Here is a 21,613-nt window from a genome sequence, read left to right as displayed (position 1 = left end):
ATGGTCCATTCCAGTGAAGCAAGAATTCCAGATGAATGCTGCATTTTGTCCATTATGAATCCTGTGCTGGTGATCTGGCTCGTTCTGGCCGTGACACAGGCTGCTATGGGTGAGTAGCTCTAAAGGTTGTCTGTTTTGTGTTGTTGTTTACTGATGTGTGGGTTTAGTCAAGGTAACTGAATTGTGAAGACACTACAGCATTACACAATATATGATTTTGTAGATATATACATGTATACGCAATGCACAGTAGCGTGCATATCTATTCAAACTCAGATTTCGCTGTTTGTTGCTGGCTACTTTGTGTATTGAGCATTGGTTCCTGAGCTCAGCAACTGTTAATAAAAACACCCAAGATACCGTTGCAAATACTTTACGTAAATGGGTGAAAGATTATCCCATCATGTCCTTGGTATCAATAAAATATAGACCAAACCATAGAAACGTGGAATTCCTACCATTGGCTTGGGAATGTAAACATGGGATGAACATTTATGATGCACCCTGTATAATGATTATATCATTGCTTTGCAGTGTACTTTACTGCCGAGCGCTGTATTCTGTTTTCATTATTGCCCAAGAAAGCTTCGCTGAGTTTCATGACGTTTTAAGGAGGTTCCCAATATCTTGTTTGCCGCAGGGACTAATTAAAATTGCTATAATCGGACAAAAGGGACCACAATGTAGTTCTCCAGGAACCGATGCACGTTTTTGCGTAATGCACAAGGACACAGTCATTGCTTTTTGTTCGCATTTTTGCGTGTGGTTTGCAGCTACATAATTGCTATGTAGAGTCCAACTTAAAATATTTATCTTAACGGGTTGTTGATCTTGTTGTTAACGAGTGCATCCTTCTCCAACGCACCACAGAGGGCAGAATTACTACGAATTTGAAACGACTGCTGGAACCAGAAGCAACCGACGTCAAATTACCGTGTCTCATCGACGGTGACTCCACGGGCTACACTGGTCTGAGATTGGAGAAGCGTGACGAATTGGTGAGACAGTAAGCGTGCCTGCGTGTCTGTCGAGGCTCATGAATGATGCCAGTGGGTATATCGTAACTCCCACCACCAGAACCAGTGCAAAGCATGCAGGATGAATCAACATACATTTGTCTAGTTACACGGGGGGTCGGCTACCTACGGCCAGAGGATCGCAAACGGGTTTTGATTCCTTACCCGTACCCGTACCCGGCCGCACCCTACCCGAAATGAGTGACAAACGGTTACTCACCAGTGACTCACGGCCTTACCGTACCCGGCCGCACCAAGGTCGCAGCCGGGTATCGGGTAGGGTACGGGTATCGGGTACCCGGTTGCGACTTCTGCCTACGGCTCTGGAGCTAAACGCGGCTCGGGCTGCATTGCGGCTCTTGAAATATTATGGGGTTGTTTTTTTACCGAATTGGAAAAAAAATTGACTCTTGTTATTCTTTTGGTTGCCGACTCTTGGTCGAGTTACAAACGGGTCAACCCACACTGCAAGAGAAACGTTCTACCACACTCAATAGATATGAAATCGACAATACAAGGCCATTATTCTTTATGATTGACAATACGCTCAATTCGATTTTTTAAATGCTATTTATAAATTATACGGACAAAATGTAGGACTTAATAACGTGTAATAGTTTATTAGTATTTCACGTTTACACTGCTCACAGAAGGATTGACAATGCCAGGTGGTTTAAAATAACCAAGTGGTTGTGATGGGGGCACAATTCTAGTTCAATTTTGACCATTTTCCGATGTTAACCCAAACCTCCTGGGTCTGTGCCATGACTTATCAGCGATCCTTCGCCACTAGGATGTGTTCTTTGGCCCATACGTGCTGTCTTACTGCGGTGGCATTCTCACCAGTGGTAGACTCGTTGGCCTGTGGTCACATTGGCGACATTACATGTTGGCGGCCTGCTGTACCTGTTTGATGCTATGCTTCAATTTCCTTACGTTCATGGTTGAAGCACTTCTTTTCAGAATTGAGAGTTGCGGGTTTGTGATAGTTTTGGAGCTATGTTTTAATTGGAGGTCACTTATTTGGGCATCATCTTTAGTACGCACCGCTCCTCTTTGGGTCCAAACCCCCTCCTCCTTAGGCTCCATCGCCTCTTATTTAGGCCAGGTACTTTTACTTTTCTCGTCCCACTCCTTACTCTAGACAGGGGCTTGAACTTGTTCTGGGTGTATTTCTACAGGCAGTGTTGCTTTTTTTTCCCCCACGAGACATGGCAACTCGAAATTAAACGATGTTTTATTTTAGCAGGTAAGGCCCACTGAGCTATACAGCTCTTTGTCAGAAGCGACCTGGTCATAAATGATAGCTCAACGAAGGGGCTTATCACGTGGAAAGATATAATATCCAAATACTCTAAACTTGTGTTTCTAAACGTGGAGGGGAAAAAACCAGAGGACCTGGAGAAAATCCTACACGACTACGGGGAGAACATGTAAACTCCAAGCATACAGGCGTCAGGGGTTGAGCTAAAGACAAGTTGATTTGAGTGAGGCAGCTTGAATGTGTAATGGTGGGGGTTGTGGATGTGGTTGAGAGTGCGCAGAAATGGTAGTGGTGGGTAGGGTGGCTTTACGACGGCCAAAAACCCTCTTGGAGCAATAGAAGAGACAGACGATAACGTTATATGGTATTATTGCGAGGTCAAATAAAACCATGAGAGGCAAGACAATCCATGCATCATATGGAGCAGTGGTACAATTTCGTGAACTGCACTACAACCTAGACATCTGGTTGCAATTATATCTTAACTATACCCGTCGCCCAGGTTAACTCAGTCGTGAGTTGCTGCTGTGTGCAGACATCAGCACTGGGGGTGGATACACAGTCAGGTAGCCAGCCATGGGCCTGGCGAGTACATGGACCCCTTCATTCATTAGGCTTGCTCACAACTCGCTGCATAGATGATTTTTGTTTCTGTGCGTGTATGCAGAGCTACATTCCAACGGACAGCGATGGTTTTACGCTCCGTAATGTAACTCCAAACGACAGTGGCTGGTATGTCTGCACGGCAGAATTTGGTGGGAGAACAAAGACCTCTAAGCCAATTCGACTGGACATCTACAGAGGTGAGATGCGATCAACAATAAGATGAAGTGTCCCTCAGCCTCTGTGGCCTCACAATGGCAGTGTTAGAGCTCTGAACCAGAACTGAAAAGATGCTGGGTTCGTGTCTGACCATTGAGAGCATCTCTCTCAGGGCCTCACAACGGCCCAATCGGGGAACTGAGAAAAAACCACGACAATATCATCTGCCATGAGCAGTCCACTGCTGAATGTAGATCTCACTAAGCCATGACTATATTTGATTATCCTGAAAGTAACAATCCACATGGCACCTGCACATGCGCTGATATAGTATCTCCCTCTCCCTGGTTGGGCACATTTCCTCCCTTGGCTGTCACTCCATCATTATACCGTCAGCCCTTCTAGCGACATGTTTTGCCCAGGCCCACATTTTAACATTAAAAAGCATTTCCTCACCATGCGTATATTCTTTAATCCATGTACTTTCCTTCGTCTGATTTCATAGCCCCCTCCATTCTTTCAGCGTATCCTTAACTATGTAGACATCGCTGGTGCACTTCTCTCTTGGTTCCGCTCGTACCCTCTAAATTCCTCCCGACGTTATAGCTCCTCTTTCTAGGCAATAGCATTTCCAGTTTAAATGTCAACCATCACTTCAAAGCCAACACCAAGTTCGATATCACCATTGCATCTACACAACTTCACTGTCTACTCTCCCACCTTAACTTGACACGGTCTCATCTTGGATTGGTTGTAACTTCCTCTCTATTAATGTTGCCAAAACTGTAATATTTGTCATCAGCAAAGAGTCTAAACTGGGTAACGACTACAGATTACACCGAAGTTAAAGTTTTTAATATTGGTGATCCTTCACGGGACTTCCTTTGCCAGTACCAAAATATGAGAAGGGTTTTTCCCCTTTTTTCTGGCAACGAAACAGGTGTTAAGATGTTAAAACACCAAACTGAAACCTTTAGCAAGGAATCATGTCTGCAGTAACCACAATACTTGTGGTCGGAATGAAAAAAAATATATACTCTGATAATATATGCATTGTCTTTGAAACGAATTGGTCCACGCCAGAGACAGCTTTCAAAGACAATGCACATACTGTCAGAGCATGTTTTTTCGTTTGCATTTTCAGTATATGTGGTTAATGCAGACATGATTCCTTGTAAAAAGGTTTCAGTTTGGTGTTTTAACATCTTAACACAACCGTTTTACTGCCAGAAAGGGGAACCCCCTATTATATAATAATTACTACTGGCAAAAGAGGTCTGATGATGGGTAGCCTTATTATTTTGTACAGAGGCGCCGGGTTTGAATCTAACTTCCAGCTCCCATGACAATGCATTGCCAGGAGCATCGTCACGCAAGTTCATCTTAACACCTGTTTTGTTGCCAGAAATAAAAGGGGAAAACCTATTCTCATTGGTGATCCTGTGGTTGGTGATGTTGATGGTGGTGTTTGTTGTATGTCCAGTGCCTCGCCATGCTCCCAAGGTCTTCGTGAAACTCAACTCTCCTTTCCGCTTGGTTGGGGAGCGCTTCTGGGCTGAGTGCATTGGCCGCAATGTAGACATGAAATTTAATGTCGAATGGAACATTTCAAACTCTGCGGTAAGAGTTTTTTTTTCATATACATTGTTTAAAAAAATTGTAAGTTTGGACTTTCGCAAAATATGTAACATTTGTTCTGCGGGCATCATGTCATAATTAGCAAGCTCTATCACGATGCTTAGGAAGCTGCTTTAATCACAGACGACTGAAAACCTGAATTCAAACACAGGCTCTCAGTGATTCGTTGCTGTGACCCTAAACTACCCAGCCACTTTTATTTTGGATGTTTTAAATAGCTAAAGATACGAGTCCCACAATAGTATCAAGATTATACAAGTGGCAACATTTCACGTTGTCGTGTCAGAGAATGGGCTCAAGTGGTTTGGCCTGAAGAATTACATAAGACCTAATTAATCTACTATCCATTATACAAGTTTATCACGATATACAATGAAACTAAATTATACATACCTAATTAATTTTGTAAAAGTAAATTGTAATGAATTTCAAAAGTTTCAGGAGGTGGCTTTGTGGCTCAGGGGTAAGTTCAATGCGTCGCCAATGCTAACTGGGTATGAATCTGGGTTTGTGAGTTTAGCTTGCCCAATAAAATCGGCACAAATAGACAAAGCAAAATTGTCTGTGACTTAATACTACAAAATTTCAGTCCAGAGAATTTAACGAATATTAGTTTGACTGTTTCCATAGCAGGGCATGTGGGAAGTGTATATAAATACAAATATTTTTTATTGTAAGGCATTTTGGTAGTATTTCTGTAATATCTGTTTCCGCAGGCCATTCTAAAAGACACATGTTGATGCACTGCTTTGCAAGAGTTCTGAATGAATACATTTCATGACATTCCACCAAAAACACAATTGTAATTTGAGAAAATGTGTTTTGTGTGTGTGTGCAGCTCTTTGTCCACACCAATTCTTCCGATGTCGATACAACGGACGCCATCAAGACGCTGCGTGTCTCGGCTGCGCAGACTGAGCTGAGACAGGCTGGCAACTTCACCTGCATCGCATCAAGCCACTTGGGCAAAGCCCAGTTTGGAGCAACGCTCACAGTCCTGGGTAATGCGCAGTGCCAGTCATGGCCAATGCACCAAATGGCACTCCCAAGGAACGGTTGCTCGGCGAGCTTGTGATGGCCACATCTGAGCACTGAGCTCAGCACCACCGTTTTTTTCTAATTGGGCCAACAATGTAAGATTGAAGCAGGTTCCTATGTGCATCCAGAGTAGTGGTATCCAATTGATGATCCAGCACTCACTGATTCCTTCCATTCATAAACTCACTAATAGTCAAACACCCCCTCATCATTGTTCTATCGCTACCACGAAGACCAGTGGGGTGGGGGGGGGGGTAATGCATCAACATACATAATGTATGTACATCACGTATGCGCATTATGCCTGGACATTATGTATGTACGTTCTGCCGTTTTTGGGTGAGAAAAATCGCACTACCTGTTATTGGCTGCTCACAGTTAATCGCCATCGACGTATGAATAGGCATGCAGTTAAACAGGGTATTCTTTGATAATACGCTTTCAAGTCAATTATCATAATACGCTTATGGAAGCGTATTATGATGTACATGTGCATGCATAATGTGCATCCGTTATGTACATACATTGCGTATGTTGCGTAACTGTTAATAACCCAATTAATTAACCATCCCCCCCTAGTCTTCGCACCTTACAAGTGACGACACACCCTCGATTTAAAACCGAATCAGGAGAATTTCTCCACAACTCTGGCTGTCGCCTGATGAGGCTGGTTGTAATTATTCTAATTGTAAATGTTGTGGGTTAACTCTCCAACACACCGGTGTGCTGAACTAGTAACGAATTGGTATGTTTTGTTTACGTGGCAAACCTTACTAACTGGCTGTGTCTTGTGGTGGTGGTGGGTTTAACGACACATTAGTACAGGTAGGAACAACAGTTGCACACTGCCCACCAGGGATTATTTGTCTGTCGTGCATAGCCCCTCCCAAACATGTACGCTCCCGGATTTGTTGAAGTGCGTCACGTGACCGCTAGCTTTCTGTCGTGCACGAATGCGCTGTCCAACCAAATTCTTACCTTCTTCTTGGTTCTTTCGGTAAAGTCACGTAGAAGGAAAGTAATAAAATAATTAAAATAATGGAAGGGGGGGGGGGGAAAGGCGCCCCTTTCCCCCCCCCTTCCAACCCAGCTTATATATATGCTCCAAGCACGTGTGCTGTTTCATTCAGACGCTGTCGCCTCGACAGACCTGGTTTTCACCTGAGGATGGCTGCTTGCATTGTGGCCGAAACGTCGTAAGAATTATTTTATTATGTTTAATTTTTATTATTTTATTATGTTTAATTTTTATTATTTTATTACTTCACTTCTACGTGACTTTACCGAAAGAACCAAGAAGATGAATCCCTGCAGTCACGAAAACTTTAAATCGAAGTTCCTACCTGCCCACTCCGAAGGAACGTGTTATTTACGAGATCTAACCGAAAAAAACCCTCTTATGGATATGGGTCGCGAAAGCCGACGTGTTAAACAGACTTTTCCTTTATTGTCCCGTCTTAATGATCTAATGACGTAGTCTGCTGCAGGATCAGTGTCGCAGAGATTGCTTTCATGAGGTCCCTCGTTGTCTTCGAGATGGCCCCTGAGGAGGACTCAGAGGACGTTCGGCCTCGCTCCCGATCCTTTGTCTTGGCCCGTACTCAGTCCATGCTGATCCTGGGAGTCTCGGTCAATGTCATGCTGTTTGGCCACACAGTCGCTGACTAAGCTCACGCACTTGCAGTGGAGTAGCTAGACTTGGCCTCGCCAGCAATTTCTTATTCTTTGGAGTGACTGACTCCTTGAATGTGAGTGCAGTCCTTCAGCAACTGTAGCAGCATTCCCCGTGTTTGCTCGGTTTAACGGCTCAACTGGTGAGTGGTTGCAGCCATTGGTGGAGGCATCGTTTTCAGAACGACCACCACGCGGTTCTGCTCCAACGTGGTGGTTGTTTCTCCTCTCTCCCTCTCCCGCGCCTCATCCTCTAACGTCTCTTCTCCCGCTCACGTGCCTGACCCCTCACCAAATGTCCCCTGTGTAGTTCCAGCATTGGCGTGGTTAACCCACGCCCCCTGCAGGATTTATATTATGTATCCAGACAGTCCTCGATTTACGATCACCGACTTACGAACACCCTGGAATACAAACCAGCGTCTGTGTGTGTGGGGAGCGGTGGTGGAGCGGTTAGCGCTACGCTGCGCTACGAACCTGGTGACCCAAGTTCGATTTCCGCTGACGGCCAACACCCAGTAACGATTATCTGAACTGGACCTAGGAATCACCCTAGGTCGACTGAGCCTCAAATGAGTACCTGGTGTGGTGCGTCAATTTCACCAATGGGGAGACAAAGGCGGCCGGGCGTGGTGCTTCCCACCCACCCCCTCGTGTGTCGTACCGGCCTTCATAGGTGCTCGCAAACAGCACTTGCTCCTACAGTCTGTTAAGGCTATATGGGGGATCTTTGTCTTGTGTGTGTGAAAGTGAGTGTGTGTGTGCGTATGTGGGGGGAGCGGTAGTACAATAGTTAGCACACCCTGCTACGAACCTGGCGACCCGAGTTTGATTCCCGCTCAAGACCAACACCAGTTACGATTATCTGAATGGATCCTGGGCCTCCCCTAGGTTGACTCAGCCTCAAATGACTACCTTGTGCGGTGTGTAAACATCGCCACTGGGGAGACAAAGGCGGCCGGGCGTGTTGCTGGCCACCCACACCCTCGTGTGCCGTGCCGGCCTTGATAGACGTTGCTCGCTAACAGCACTTGCCCCAACAGCCTGTTCAGGCTACACGGGGGATCTTTGTCGTCAGTGTGTGCCCCGTGTGTGTCTGTCTTCATGTCTTTTATATAATACAGTTATTTTTAGTGTTACATGCAAATCTACAATGTTTCTTCTTATTTATTAGTTTTAAAATGCTTCCCTTTTTTGTTGATCCGTAACACATTTCATAAACACTGACCGTTTGGGCATTTAAATACAATCAATTGTTCTTACGACCTCGTTTGACTTAATAACGTGTCTCTTGAAGCTAATTGTGTTCGTAAGTCGAGGACGGTGGTTATAGGCTCGCTCCGTCACCACACTGACACTCTTGTCTCATCTGTACTGTGTTCAACCACCACATTGCCGGTCAAAACACTTATTTACATTGTAATCAATGCACATTTGTTTTGTTACGAAATATCACGTTAAGGTGTTACTGTCAGTCATATTATAAGTGTAACAATTCAAACCAAAGCCCCTCCCCAGGCAATTTTAGTATCACTCTTTGGTTCTTTCGGTAAAGTCACGGAGGTAGAGTAAATAAAATTAAACAAAACACGACGTTTCTGGCGCAACACAAGCGTTCGTCATCAGGCGGGGACACCAACAGAGAAAACAATTGCTAAAGTATTTTCTCTACCTATGTGACTTTACCGAAAGAACCAAAGAGTATGGATCCTTGCAGTCACGAAAACTTCAAGTCTAGAATGATTTTATTATTAGTTAATAAATTACAATTTTGGTGACCCAGGTTCTTCTCACAAATGAACCAATCCTTGTCTCTTGGGTTCTCACCTGGTTCAACAAACTAAACTTAACACTTGAAACTTATTAAACTTGAGCGGGATGCTGCTGCTGTGGCATCTGGTGGCGTTTTCAGAGAAAGGCTTTCTGAGACTGTCGCAATTGGGTCAAGACCACAAGACGGAGGTGGCGCCTGGAGAGGACGTCTCCCTGGCGGTGCAGATGGACGCGTACCCAGCTCCCACGGCCTGTGCTTGGAGGCACATGAACCGGACACTGAGCGAGGATTGCGGGGATGGGTAACCTAACCACGACTGCCACACCTGTCTGCGTCACCCCCATGTGACTTGCATTAGAATCATCTACATCAGCGCTACAACTTTTGCATTAATCTTCATCAACATGTTGGCGATGACAATGATGGTGCTAGTGATGATTATGGCACTGGTGATGATGGTGATAACGATGATTGTGAAAATGGTGGTAATGGTGGTGACTGGCAGAGCCAGACTGAACCCCCCTCTTGGGGTTCCTCCAGGAACAGGAGACTACTGCGATTAACCACGTGGAATGTTCATATTCTCATTGCGGATTAGAGGCTGCTACTCCTCTGTTGGGAGATGGATTGGTACTGCCTGGATTTCTGTATAATACAGGAGGTCCTTTTGACCGGTTCTGGCTCCAGTCATCATGAGGAGTGGACAGTTTTACATTCTGGACAGGAAACTGCCAAACAACAGGGAGTAACACTTCTTTTGAACACAAGAATGTAGGAGCGTGGTGATGAGGTGTGGGAAATTGTAAGTCCCAGGTCGCTATGCGCTCACCTCCCCGTCAACAAGAGGAATGGAATGGTGGTGGTTGCTTATGCCCTCACTTATGATGAATATCAGTGGAGGGATGCAGACAAGGCCAATGAGTCAGACGCTTTCTATAACTTCCTGTCCCAGGTGCAGGCTAAAGTGACCCCTTGGGATCCAGTCATCCTGTTGGATGAATACCTGATTGGATCATGATGCAGACACCTGGGTCAGAGTGATTGAAAGATATAAGCCGCATTAGCTCAATAATAACCGTAGGAATCTGCTAGACTTCTGTGCAGCCCATGGCCTTGTAATAACCAACACGCTGTTCCGGCATTGGGGCATCCATACATTATGGATGCATGACAGGTCCAAGCAAGAACATTTACTGGACTACATAGTGACGGACTAGCGGATGTGGGCCCATGTCCTTGATACCAGGACCTACCGTAGAGCTGATCTACCCACTGAACATTCAGGCCGGCCTGAATGTTTCTAATCAGGCTGGATTGTGTGAGGAGCTTACAAATCCTTGAAAGATCTGTACACATTCCCATCGGTAAACTGCTTCGGCAGGCAATGCTGCATTGGCTGGGTTATATAGCCCGCATGCTCAGTCCACCACATGTCCAAGCAGCTTCTGTTTGGCTGGATAGAGGGAGCTAAACGGGTACGACATGAGTTGGAGAAAAGATGGACTAATGCGGTATGGAAGGATGTGGAGCTGAGTGGACTTGCCGAAGACTGGTACTAGCGGTATCAATATCGGTCTCTATGGAGGAGGCTCGTGAAGGATGCTACTGGTCAGTTTGAGGCAGTCGCCCTCCAACAACAACGAAGGGCAAAGGAGCGATGCTCAAAATTAGAAGAACGCCAAGTGGATAAAATGCAGCAAGTTGGCACAGTAGGCGGCACAGGGGTGCATCTGCCAGTCATCTCAGTCAGTCAACCCATGGCACCTGGGTCTGTCCCGTGACCTCCTGTCAACGAGCCTTCTACACTTCACGTAGCCTCAGTGCACCTGGTCTGACCTGGCCTGGCACAGGCGCCCTGGTGATGTCACCGCCACTTAGTGGCAAATGGCGGATGTTTTTGTTGATGGTGGTGATTGTGATCATGGTAGTAACGATGCTTGTGAAAGCAATGTTTATCGTAATAATCGTAATGGTTTGGGTTATGATGGTGATATTTAAGGTTGTTCCCGGTGAATATGGTAATGTGATTTTAATGGCAGTGTAATTACGGTTTATGGTAGTGAATAGGAAAGGAGCGAATCCGAATCTGGATTTCGATGTATTTGCTTTCGTCCAATGCTTTTTCAGTCTATGAAGGCTTGGCACAATGTTATTTGAAAATCTTTGGTAATTTCCAGAATCTGATTAATAGTTTCTGGTTGATGGGAGAGAAACATTTCCTAAATCCTGCTTGCAAACGGAGTGGATTTTCAACTACATTTTTGTTATTATCTGCCAATGATCTTCGTGAACAATGTGTACATGTGCAATAAGAGCCTAATAGGCCTGCAGTTCTAGTCAGGTGTATCACTCTTGTTGAATAGAACAAGAATTGATGCATCATTTAATTATTGTGATCTTTCATTAATGTTTAAATATTTAATAAATGTCTGCTAATTTAGTCCAGGCTCCACAGTTTTGATATTTAGTTCAGGGGCTGTGCCCTTTACAACTGTGTTTCCAAACAATTTAGAACAATTGAACAGCTGTACTAATATTGCATGAAGGATGTATCAAAATACATATTACATGGGGAGTCAGATAGGATATTTTCCTAAAATTGTATTGGAAAAATAAAGGCATAAATGTGAATGGAGAAAACATTCCCATGATTATAGCACATGATGTTAGCGATGATGATGATGAAAGTCATCTTCTTGGTTCTTTCGGTAAAGTCACGTAGAAGGAAAGTAATAAAATAATAAAAATAAAACATAATAAAATAATTCTCACGACGTTTCGGCCACAACGCAAGCAGCCGTCCTCAGGTGAAGACCAGGTCTGTCGGGGAGACAGCGTCTGAATGTCACCTGAGGACGGCTGCTTGCGTTGTGGCCGAAACGTCGTGAGAATTATTTTATTATGTTTTATTATTTTATTACTTCCCTTCTACGTGACTTTACCGAAAGAACCAAGAAGATGTATTCCTGCAGTCACGAAAGCTTTAAATCGATGATGATGATGATGGTAGTGTCGATGAGGGTGCTGATGTTCATGATGATTCTTATGATGACACACAGGCGCTTGGTGTCCTTGCTGGTGCGGGACGTCAGAGGGGCCCAGTCTGGGATCTACTCGTTCTATGCCAGTCACCGCTACGAGAACGCCAACATCTCCTTCCCAATACTTGTGACCGGTAATACCAGTGGCCATTACCACCACCATGAACATCAACACCAAATATCGTCATGAGAACAGAAATCTTCGTGACTACCTACACTATTCTCTTTGCTATCATTATCACCACCATCATGGTCATCGTAACCATCATTTTCATCGTAATTTTAATCTCATAGCAACAACATCAGAAAGAAAAACTAATTTCAATTACCACTGTTGTCGTCACATCATCAGAATCAGCATTGACATATACTGTACCGTGCAACATCATCATCACTAGCGCCACCATCACAGTCAATGTCAGCAAGTCCAGGTTTAATGCCAATGCTTGACTTTATCTCTTCTGTTAAGTGTGTGCATTTCATGCTTTTTTTAATTTACACTGGTTTACCCAGAAAAGTCTCACCGAATCTCGTGACAATTTTTCAGGAAGATACTGCCAATTGTCTCCAGTAGGGGGGGCGCAATGATTGTTATGTCGATTCCAGTTGCTTAATATGAAAATATTCTTTGAAAAATTCCTACACCGAAGCCTCCTCAATGTGCATGCCATCCTATTTGTCCAGCATCTTGAAATGTAGTTGCATTCAGATACATTATCTAATTTTCGCCCATCTGAGTGAGACACTCAGAGATAATTTTAGGGATCAAAACACAGCCGTCACTGCTGTGAGATGCTGGGTTTACGTTTGGGTTTCAGCTGCCTGTGATTAAACCAGGTTCTCAAGTGTAATTCGTTTTTGTTTCAACCCTGGTCACCAAAAAGTTAACCAAAACCCCTATGATGAAAAAAAAAATTCGGCTTTGCCCTTTCCAGCTGGAATACAGATATTAAGATGCTCAAACACCAAATAGACAACCATCACAAGGCAAGTCTGCATTAACCACACATTTTTGTGGTAAAACATGCCAACATGGTTTGATAATGTATGCGTTGTCCTTGACACTGAAACAACACCATCGTATTTTGTTTTCACTTTGGCCAAAGTTGTGGGAATACATTTTTTTTGCTTAACTGCGATGAATATGTCTCTATAGCAGAGTATGGAAAAACAACCCTCGCAGTGTGTGCAGAGAAAAATGTCGCTTGACTGGATCTTTCAAATAGTTGTGGGATATCTGATTTTGTGTGCCATTCTCTAAATACAGAATAATGCATTGTTCTGCATGAGTTGTGGATGGAAAATTAATCTCATGGTAATAGGAAACAATATTTAACTTACGAATTCAGTTGATGCGGGCTGAGTGCTCTGACCCAGTTTCTCAAGGCAGCAATGTTGCTGTTTATGTGGCTGTCTACGTTGTGATTGGTGTCATGAATTTTAAAAGCAGTGAGCAGCAGTGCAGTGGAATGTATACTGCCTCACAGTCTCAGAGAACCAAGTTCACGTCCTCGCCCTGATACACAAAGCCGGTAGAAACCGACATTTGAACCTTGCCTGAGCATCCCTTAGGTCAGCTCAGCCTAAAATGACTACTCTGTATGATGTGTGCCATATAAGCACCAGGAAAAGGGCACCTGGATATGGTGGTTTATTTCACTAAAGGAGAGTGTTTTTCGGTGTCTGTGACAGAGCGTCCTCGTGATGTGAGTCTCAAGGTGGTCGGGGAGAACACGGCCGAGTGTACGGCATGGGGACATCCTCTCCCCAACATCTCCTGGATCATCTGTGAGGGCCTGCATAATAATGGGTGGGTCCATAAACAACACCATGATTAATAACAATGTCATCATCACCTCCACAACATCTCCTGGATCATATATGATAGGGGTCGCCAATCTGTAACAGACCAAGAGCCAAAAAGTACCGATGAGTTCTGCAAAGAGCCATGTGTTTTCGGTACAACACGGGAGACATTCATTATTGTTTGCTACTGCGATAGTATGGTCCCTTCAATAGAGCCGTATGTGGTGGATTAAATAGCCGCACGCAGCTCGGGATACACCAGTTGGCCACCGGTGATCTATGATGATTGCCCTAAAATTGTCCTATGTGTATTATAGTTTTCGTGCGAAACAGGGGGGAAGTTGAGTTGCTTATTCAGTGTGTGTGTGCGTGAATGTACACGTGGTGTGCAGGTGTTCAGGCAGAACCGGTCCCTCTCCACTGGAAGCAGATGTGAGCCACGAGCGTGCAGGCCTCACCGTGGCTCGTTCTCAAGTGACTCTACCTTCTTTGTCGGGCAACCTTACACTTATGTGCCACGCGCACAACCAGCTGGGCGAGGCCAACGCGTCGCTACCCGTGGCTCTGCATGGTACTGAGTCGTGACACTGGTGATGATTATAGGCGCTCAACAATACATTCTAGATTTGAACCATTCGTGACTGCAAGGATTCATAGTCTTAGGTTTTTCGGTAAAGTCACGTAGGTAAAACATTAAAATGAATAAAAGTAAAATAAAATAAAAATCACGACGTTTCGGAGGCAACACAAGCTTCCGTCTTCAGGTGGAACCGTCACAGCCACGACAGCTGTATCAAGTAAATGAGAGATTACAAGAGCTACCACTCCGTATATATAATGGTTGGAGAGGGGAAGGGCCAAGTAAGGCACACTTTTTATTAATATGGTAAGGTGAGGCTTAAGACTAAGACTATTCTTAGTCTTAGACTATAAGGTGAGGCTTAAGACTAAGACTATTCTTACCATATTAATAAAAAGTGTGCCTTACTTGGCCCTTCCCCTCTCCAACCATTATATATACGGAGTGGTAGCTCTTGTAATCTCTCATTTACTTGATACAGCTGTCGTGGCTGTGACGGTTCCACCTGAAGACGGAAGCTTGTGTTGCCTCCGAAACGTCGTGATTTTTATTTTTATTTTATTTTACTTTTATTAATTTTAATGTTTTACCTACGTGAATTTACCGAAAAACCTAAGAATATGCTCAACAATACAGTTTAAGATCGTAAGGTGTGCGTCAAGTTACGCGAATATGAATTGCACAAATGGAAAGTAAAAACTCTGGTCACCCAAAACAGACCATGGGACATTTGACAACTCGATGCCTAGCTCACAAAATTTAAGGAGGCATCATTATAGCGATGCACTCCGCTGATGCAATCATCTGGCTCAACCATCTGAGTGTAAAATTCTAGTTGTTGCTTTACATCAACATCAGCCATACAAAATTTGATTTATATAATTAGTTCTACAAGCCAATGGCACTACTTCATTCACCACAGTGCCTCAGTGGTGTAAGTTGTTTTGTTTTGCTTATTGTCATTTCGGTGACTATTGCAAATTAAATTGTGGTGGGCTGTTGAGTTCACACTTAGTTAAACAAAATCTAATTCTGACGTAGGAGTGACTCACAATCAGAAGGTTGCGAGTTCTAATCCCGGTTGGGGTTGTTGAAATGAGTATCACTTTGTGGTAATCCCCCTTGTCCTCCTGTTTCATCTGAACCCACACACTCTTACCATGTGGACTCCATCCCCTCGTCCTCCTATTTCATCTGAACCCACACACTCTTACCATGTGGACTCCCTCCCCTTGTCCTCGATATTTTCCGTTACCACCACTGTTCTCGAGCCCGTGTGTTTCCCTGGAGTCTCCCTTATCTATGGTCCTCTAGTCCCATCCTTATTGAACCCTCCCTGTGCCCCACCCCTCTATGCCATGGATTACCTTATCGGTGCCCTTCTCTGTATCAGTGGGGAGATTTCAGGGAGTTGTGGCACCAGCTGCGGCAGGAATGCGCTCAGTGCTGGAGTTGTCGATTGTCTCGGGCCTAGCTGTGGTGCTGCTGGTCGCGTCTGCTCTGATCGCCTTCAAATACAGACAGGTGGGCATGTGTGTGCGTGCATACATATATGAGCACGCGTGGCGAAACATAGTCATAATTAAGCCACAATAAATTAATCCCTCATGTTCTTGTGAGGCCATGATCCATTTTTTTTCCTGCACATCAGCTAAGCTCATCACTCCATCACTGTGGTGGTTGTCTCCCAAATTTGTTCGTTGTGTTAGTTGATATTCCACTGCCGGTATCATCCATTTGTTCTCATCGCTATTTATATGCCCTGGTCAAGGCCCATGAATTTAAGTCAATGTTTCGAATTTTCTTTTGATTTCTGAACCACGTGATCCTTTGTATATCTCTCTAGATAATTCCCAGGATGTATCTCTCCACACTTTGCACACTTTTCAGTTGTGTAAAGAAGCATGGACATGGTCCTTAATGTTAGAAAATATTTTACAAAAGCCAATTAGCTTAATATACAGGTGCATCCACACACACACTTACATATACTCACATAAACACACATACCCCATATGCACTCTGAAGTGTGCACGTAAATATTTTCAAAACCAATATCTCTAATTGCTTTCAGAGATCAGGTTTTGGGATCAAAGTTTCAACTAAAACCAGACTTTGGTGCTGAGTGCAAATATCTATCTTATAACTCAGCCTAAACATATTTCAGTTGTGTTGCTTCAACAAACATCCTCGTTGCTTTGCGAGCTAGTTGAGCATGACCTTTGTCTTGTTCCTCTTTACCCTGAGCCCAATGTGCAGTATTTTGTCCAGTTCTTCTAACATTTGCTGTCGGTCATTTCCCTTTATGATGATTCCATCGACAGCAAAAGCTAGATGGTGAATGTTTTCCCCATTAAAATGCATCTTTTGTTTCTCCAATTTCGACTTTTGGAAGAAACATTGTCTAATGTCACTGTGAATCATTTGACGAAGAGAATGTTACCTTGCATGTCTCCCTGTTTCACAGTTTGTCATAACTGGCTGTTAGCAGTTATTTTCGACTCTCTGATTTAACATTAACAGGTTCACACTAACAAAGCCGCCGTTTACATTGACATGCTAATCTCTTACATTGACAGGTTAATATATCTCACTTTAACATCACTAGCCCTGCCCACTGCGTTTATGACCCTTGGGCTACACCCATTTAAAACCTTTAATATAGCCTGCCTCTGCAGCTTTCCCCCCTCTTTTTAATCCTTTATATTAAGTTCGCTTGCTTGCGTGCTTGCTTACGACCGTGCAAATCTTTCGGTCGTTTTTTAACCCACTTTCCCGTGATCCAATCGAGCTGACATTTTGCAAACAGACTCGTTGTGCGAGACAATTAATGTTCGTGAAAATTTTTTTCTAAAATGTTACACTGTTTAGGAAAAACAAATTAAATATTTAATTACCAATTGTTTAATACTGGCAGACAATCATCTGACCCATAGGTGGCAGCCATCTCAAGCCAGAGGATGAGAGGACTCTAGCCGCCACACATATAAAGGATTTATAGTGAAAAACTTTGTTTTTACGGGTTATACTTGTTTCACCTGATGACGATTGCTTGTGTTGCGATCAAAACGTCGTCATATTTTTATTATTTTTTATTCACTTTATTTCCATTTCTATTATTGTATTATTTTATTGTTCCATCTACGTGACTTTACCGAAAGACCCAAAGAATATAAATGCAGGAAAAGTGATAGTCTTCTACCGCCTGAGATATGCTGGTTATGAAAATTGCACAATAATGTTTTCCAGCGGCCGAGGTACGAGATCCGCTGGAAGATTGTGGATGGGAGTACAGAAGGAAACCCTTACACCTTTCTGGACCCAGCCCAGCTGTCGTACGACCCCCGCTGGGAGCTTCCCAGAGATGCGCTCCAGTTTGGTGTGTGTCAACGTGCCGCGTGACATACCCACGATGGCCAAAAAAAAGTGCAGATCCACTGCCCCACAGCCATCCCACTTTAATATGTTTTTTAGTTTATTTTTGATCACCCAGAATAGGATCCATTCAGCTAAGAAGTTATTTTTCAGGCGGGGGTGGGGGGTAAAGGATATAGAAATATGAAATATTTAAATCCGAAAATATAAGTGAACAAGTCTAAAAAGAAAATCCACCACAACAGCAGCAGCATCTTACAATTGTAGTGACACAGATTGGAGACAGTAATGATTGGAGGCACTTCTTTATTAACCAAGCACCATCGGGATATATACACACCCTACATCGGTGCACACTATTATAATGAAGACCGTCTATTGTCGGCGGCACTACTTAGTAAGGACAGTTGGTAGCCTGTCTGAATAACAGCACCCCGGGATGATGAAGACGGAGATGACGACGAGATGGTGACGACGATGATATTGAACGGCACGACGGGGATTTCACTTCCCGCAACAGCCCCGATCGATCTAGTGATTAACTCTCGATTAATCAATACTCGAACTTAGCTGTCGGATCGATTATGAGCAGAATCAATACAAAAGACACCTCTATTCAGGTTCCACAAGACCATAAATGGGCAAAGACACACCCACTATAGGCAACACCACGCCTACTTCCTGCCATATATGCTGGAGCCACACAAGACAAAGGAAGTTATTATGAAGCCGCGTTATAAGAGACAATCCTATAAGAGTAATGTCTGTATAAATTAGTATTGCACTTTATAATATATTTTATTGATGAGCATTTTTAAGTTGAGCAATAACGATTAGGATTAGGAAACTCAGCTGAAATTATAATTAAATTGTATTCTGCTCTGATGCTTTCATGCCATTCCTAATACAAATGCTCTTCCAATGAAAAATTTAGCACCTCATGTTAACTTATATACAAATGTTAAATTCAGGCTAAAGGAGAGACCACACCTGTAAAAACAAGGGTCTAAAAAAAACAAGTTGTATACGCACACACCTGATGATTAAGATGAGATGAAAGCAAATCTTGTGGAATCGGCTTGTGAACCTGAATGCTTGACCATTCACGGAATCACAAAGGAGGAGGGGAGAATCTTTACATTCCTATTGATATTAGTAATACGTTACTTCCTAATGCTGTCTGATGATGTCTGTCATGAGTAGGTGTGACCCTGGGCTCGGGAGCATTCGGCCAGGTCGTAGAGGCTCACATTCACTGCCTGGAAGCGTCGGACGAGCAGCCCGTGAAGGTGGCCGTCAAGATGCTGAAAGGTGCCCTTGACAACTCCGACGAGCTAGCACGGTTGGCTACGTGCGGTGCAAAAGAAGTTCAACATGCATGCATACATACGACATTGGCCTTCCTGTCACAGCAGCTGGACGGATGTTTGTCCTCTCAATGTGGAAGATGTTCAGCATTCATTATAATTGGCTCTATACCCTCATGATAATTATCATAATTAGTATTATCGTGTATGTAAGAATCAATTATTTTCAACTTGTATGTCCTGTATGCGATGTGGAAGATGTTCAGCATTCATTATAATTGGCTCTATACCCTCATGATAATTATCATAATTAGTATTATCGTGTATGTAAGAATAAATTATTTTCAATTTGTATGTCCTGTATGCAATGGGTTCACGTGACCCCTAATGCGACTAGAGGCCACTGCGTTCATCACAATGGGGGGGGGGGGGGGGGGGGGACAGTAAATTATTTAATCCAATCTCAACTACGAATTATTGTAGTTCATGGTGTGTTGAAGGGGGGGAGAGAATTATTCAAGCCCCAGTCAGCAACTAACGACGCATACATACATTTATTGCTAATTATAAGCAAAGGAAATGTTAGTGTGAGATTTAGGCTAATGGAGTGAACACAATGGTACAAATTAATACAGAAAATATCAGAAACGACTCAATAAGAATATATTCTTGAATCTTATAGTGATTTGTTAGTCGTGACGATGTATTACATTTTTGGGGAGTGAATTGTTCAATGCGAACAAGATGGTTTGTGCGTTGGTTTGAGCAGTAGGTGGTGTGAGATTGATCATCAATGGTGGGGGGGGGGGGGGGGACAAAGGAGGCGATTGATCAGAGTGGAAGGGAGTAGCCCTGCTGTGACGATGTTCCCTGGTGGTAGGAGACCAGCAAATCTCCACCAAACCTTGCTTTGACTGACACATTTGCAAGCGCCATGTGCACACCAGACGAGATACTCATATCCACCATTTCGTTTCCCAAGCTGCCACTGAGACTCTCATCTATGCCTTCATCGCAATCCGACTCAACAAATTGCAACTCTCTCCCCCGTCGCCTAAACAAATCCCCCCCCCCTACAAACTGGATGATCCAAGATGCCACGACCGGACCTCTCACTCACACCTATAAACAAGGCCACTTCATCCCAATACCTAAATCTCTCCAATGTCTTCCAATCAAATCCCAGTTTAATTTCACAATTTTAAATATCCTCCATGGACCGTTTCCTGCCTGCCTCTCCCCGCCATCTCACACTGTCTCAAGTAGGTTACACAATCATTAAATGTCTATTTGCTTATTGAAACATCCTCTTACAATGAACATTCTATTGGCATATATCACAAAAGTACAAGCGTACAACATATGTCACATACTACCTGTGTGCTGGCAGCCACAGCACATTCCTCAGAGACGGAGGCCCTGGTGTGCGAACTGAAGATCATGAGCCACCTGGGATATCACCTCAACGTCGTCAACCTCATTGGCGCGTGTACCATCGGAGGTGAGAACATGTGATTTTAAAATGTGCCTCTCTCCTGCATGCCATTGAGAAGAATCGCCAAATGTTTCACAGCTATCTGCATGAAATCATTACAATGTGTGTAAGCTATATTCCTCTATTGCAATATAGCTGGGCATCATTTTCCAGTAAATAACATTGTCTAATACATCACATTTCGTATTTTAAGCCATTGACAGAGTGGAGGCTAAGCAAAACATTTGTGACAGATCACTGAGAATCTCCAGCCCTCGGGTGCTCAGTCACACTGCAGGAAATTGACAATTTAAAGTCAGAGTGTCTCCCTAAGTGCTACCCCACCGATGTGGTGGCACTAATCTCGATTGCCATCTTAATCGAGTGGTGCAATAATAGCAGTGTATTTTATTTTGATACTCAGGAAAACCTCACTGAGGCACAAGACATTTTAAAGGTTGATTTGGATGTGGGTGTGGAGGAATGTTGCAGTGGGTAAATGCATTGTACCTTGAAACCAGTCACCTGAGTTAGATTCCCAGCCATCACTAACATTGGTGAGTGATATCTGTGAACCGATCCTGGGTGCCACCTTCATCAACCCCCACTGACCAGCATGGTGAATTATGGATAAAATAACCTCTATGACTGACACTGCAGAGGGGAAGTCTTCATCCAAAACTGGATCAACAAAGGACCTGTAAATTGCATTGCAGTAAAACGTCTTCAAGCAGAACACCAAATAAGCCAGGATTCAGGGACATATGGACAGGTTACCTTGAAAAAAATAAATGTGCATCTTCTAAAAAATAATTCAACACGAACAAGAATAACGCTGACAAGAAACACTGCTCGTGTGCCAACTAA

The 21,613-nt window shown here is 43.7% G+C and overlaps 1 protein-coding gene across 2 annotated transcripts in view; it reads left to right on the top strand.

The window, feature by feature from the left end:
• LOC133347777 (macrophage colony-stimulating factor 1 receptor 1-like) overlaps positions 1 to 21,613 on the top strand; it is a 34,653-nt gene continuing 13,040 nt past the window's right edge. The window contains exons 1-13 of one of the 2 annotated variants that reach the window (XM_061560374.1): positions 1 to 109; positions 871 to 998; positions 2,948 to 3,083; positions 4,526 to 4,662; positions 5,519 to 5,681; positions 9,302 to 9,464; positions 12,223 to 12,338; positions 13,897 to 14,014; positions 14,403 to 14,581; positions 15,984 to 16,114; positions 17,840 to 17,969; positions 19,169 to 19,276; positions 20,663 to 20,773. In XM_061560374.1, coding sequence (XP_061416358.1) covers positions 1 to 109; positions 871 to 998; positions 2,948 to 3,083; positions 4,526 to 4,662; positions 5,519 to 5,681; positions 9,302 to 9,464; positions 12,223 to 12,338; positions 13,897 to 14,014; positions 14,403 to 14,581; positions 15,984 to 16,114; positions 17,840 to 17,969; positions 19,169 to 19,276; positions 20,663 to 20,773 — 1,729 coding nt within the window. The remainder of the gene's footprint in view (positions 110 to 870; positions 999 to 2,947; positions 3,084 to 4,525; positions 4,663 to 5,518; positions 5,682 to 9,301; positions 9,465 to 12,222; positions 12,339 to 13,896; positions 14,015 to 14,402; positions 14,582 to 15,983; positions 16,115 to 17,839; positions 17,970 to 19,168; positions 19,277 to 20,662; positions 20,774 to 21,613) is intronic. The other variant, XM_061560375.1, reaches the window with a different exon arrangement.

Source organism: Lethenteron reissneri, chromosome 26 (genome assembly GCF_015708825.2).
Source record: "Lethenteron reissneri isolate LAM-NWPU_2019-01 chromosome 26, ASM1570882v1, whole genome shotgun sequence".
Classification (NCBI taxonomy): Eukaryota; Metazoa; Chordata; class Hyperoartia; order Petromyzontiformes; family Petromyzontidae; genus Lethenteron; species Lethenteron reissneri.
The sequence above is the reverse complement of the archived record's forward strand: the minus strand, read 5'-3'. Positions and strand labels throughout refer to the sequence as shown.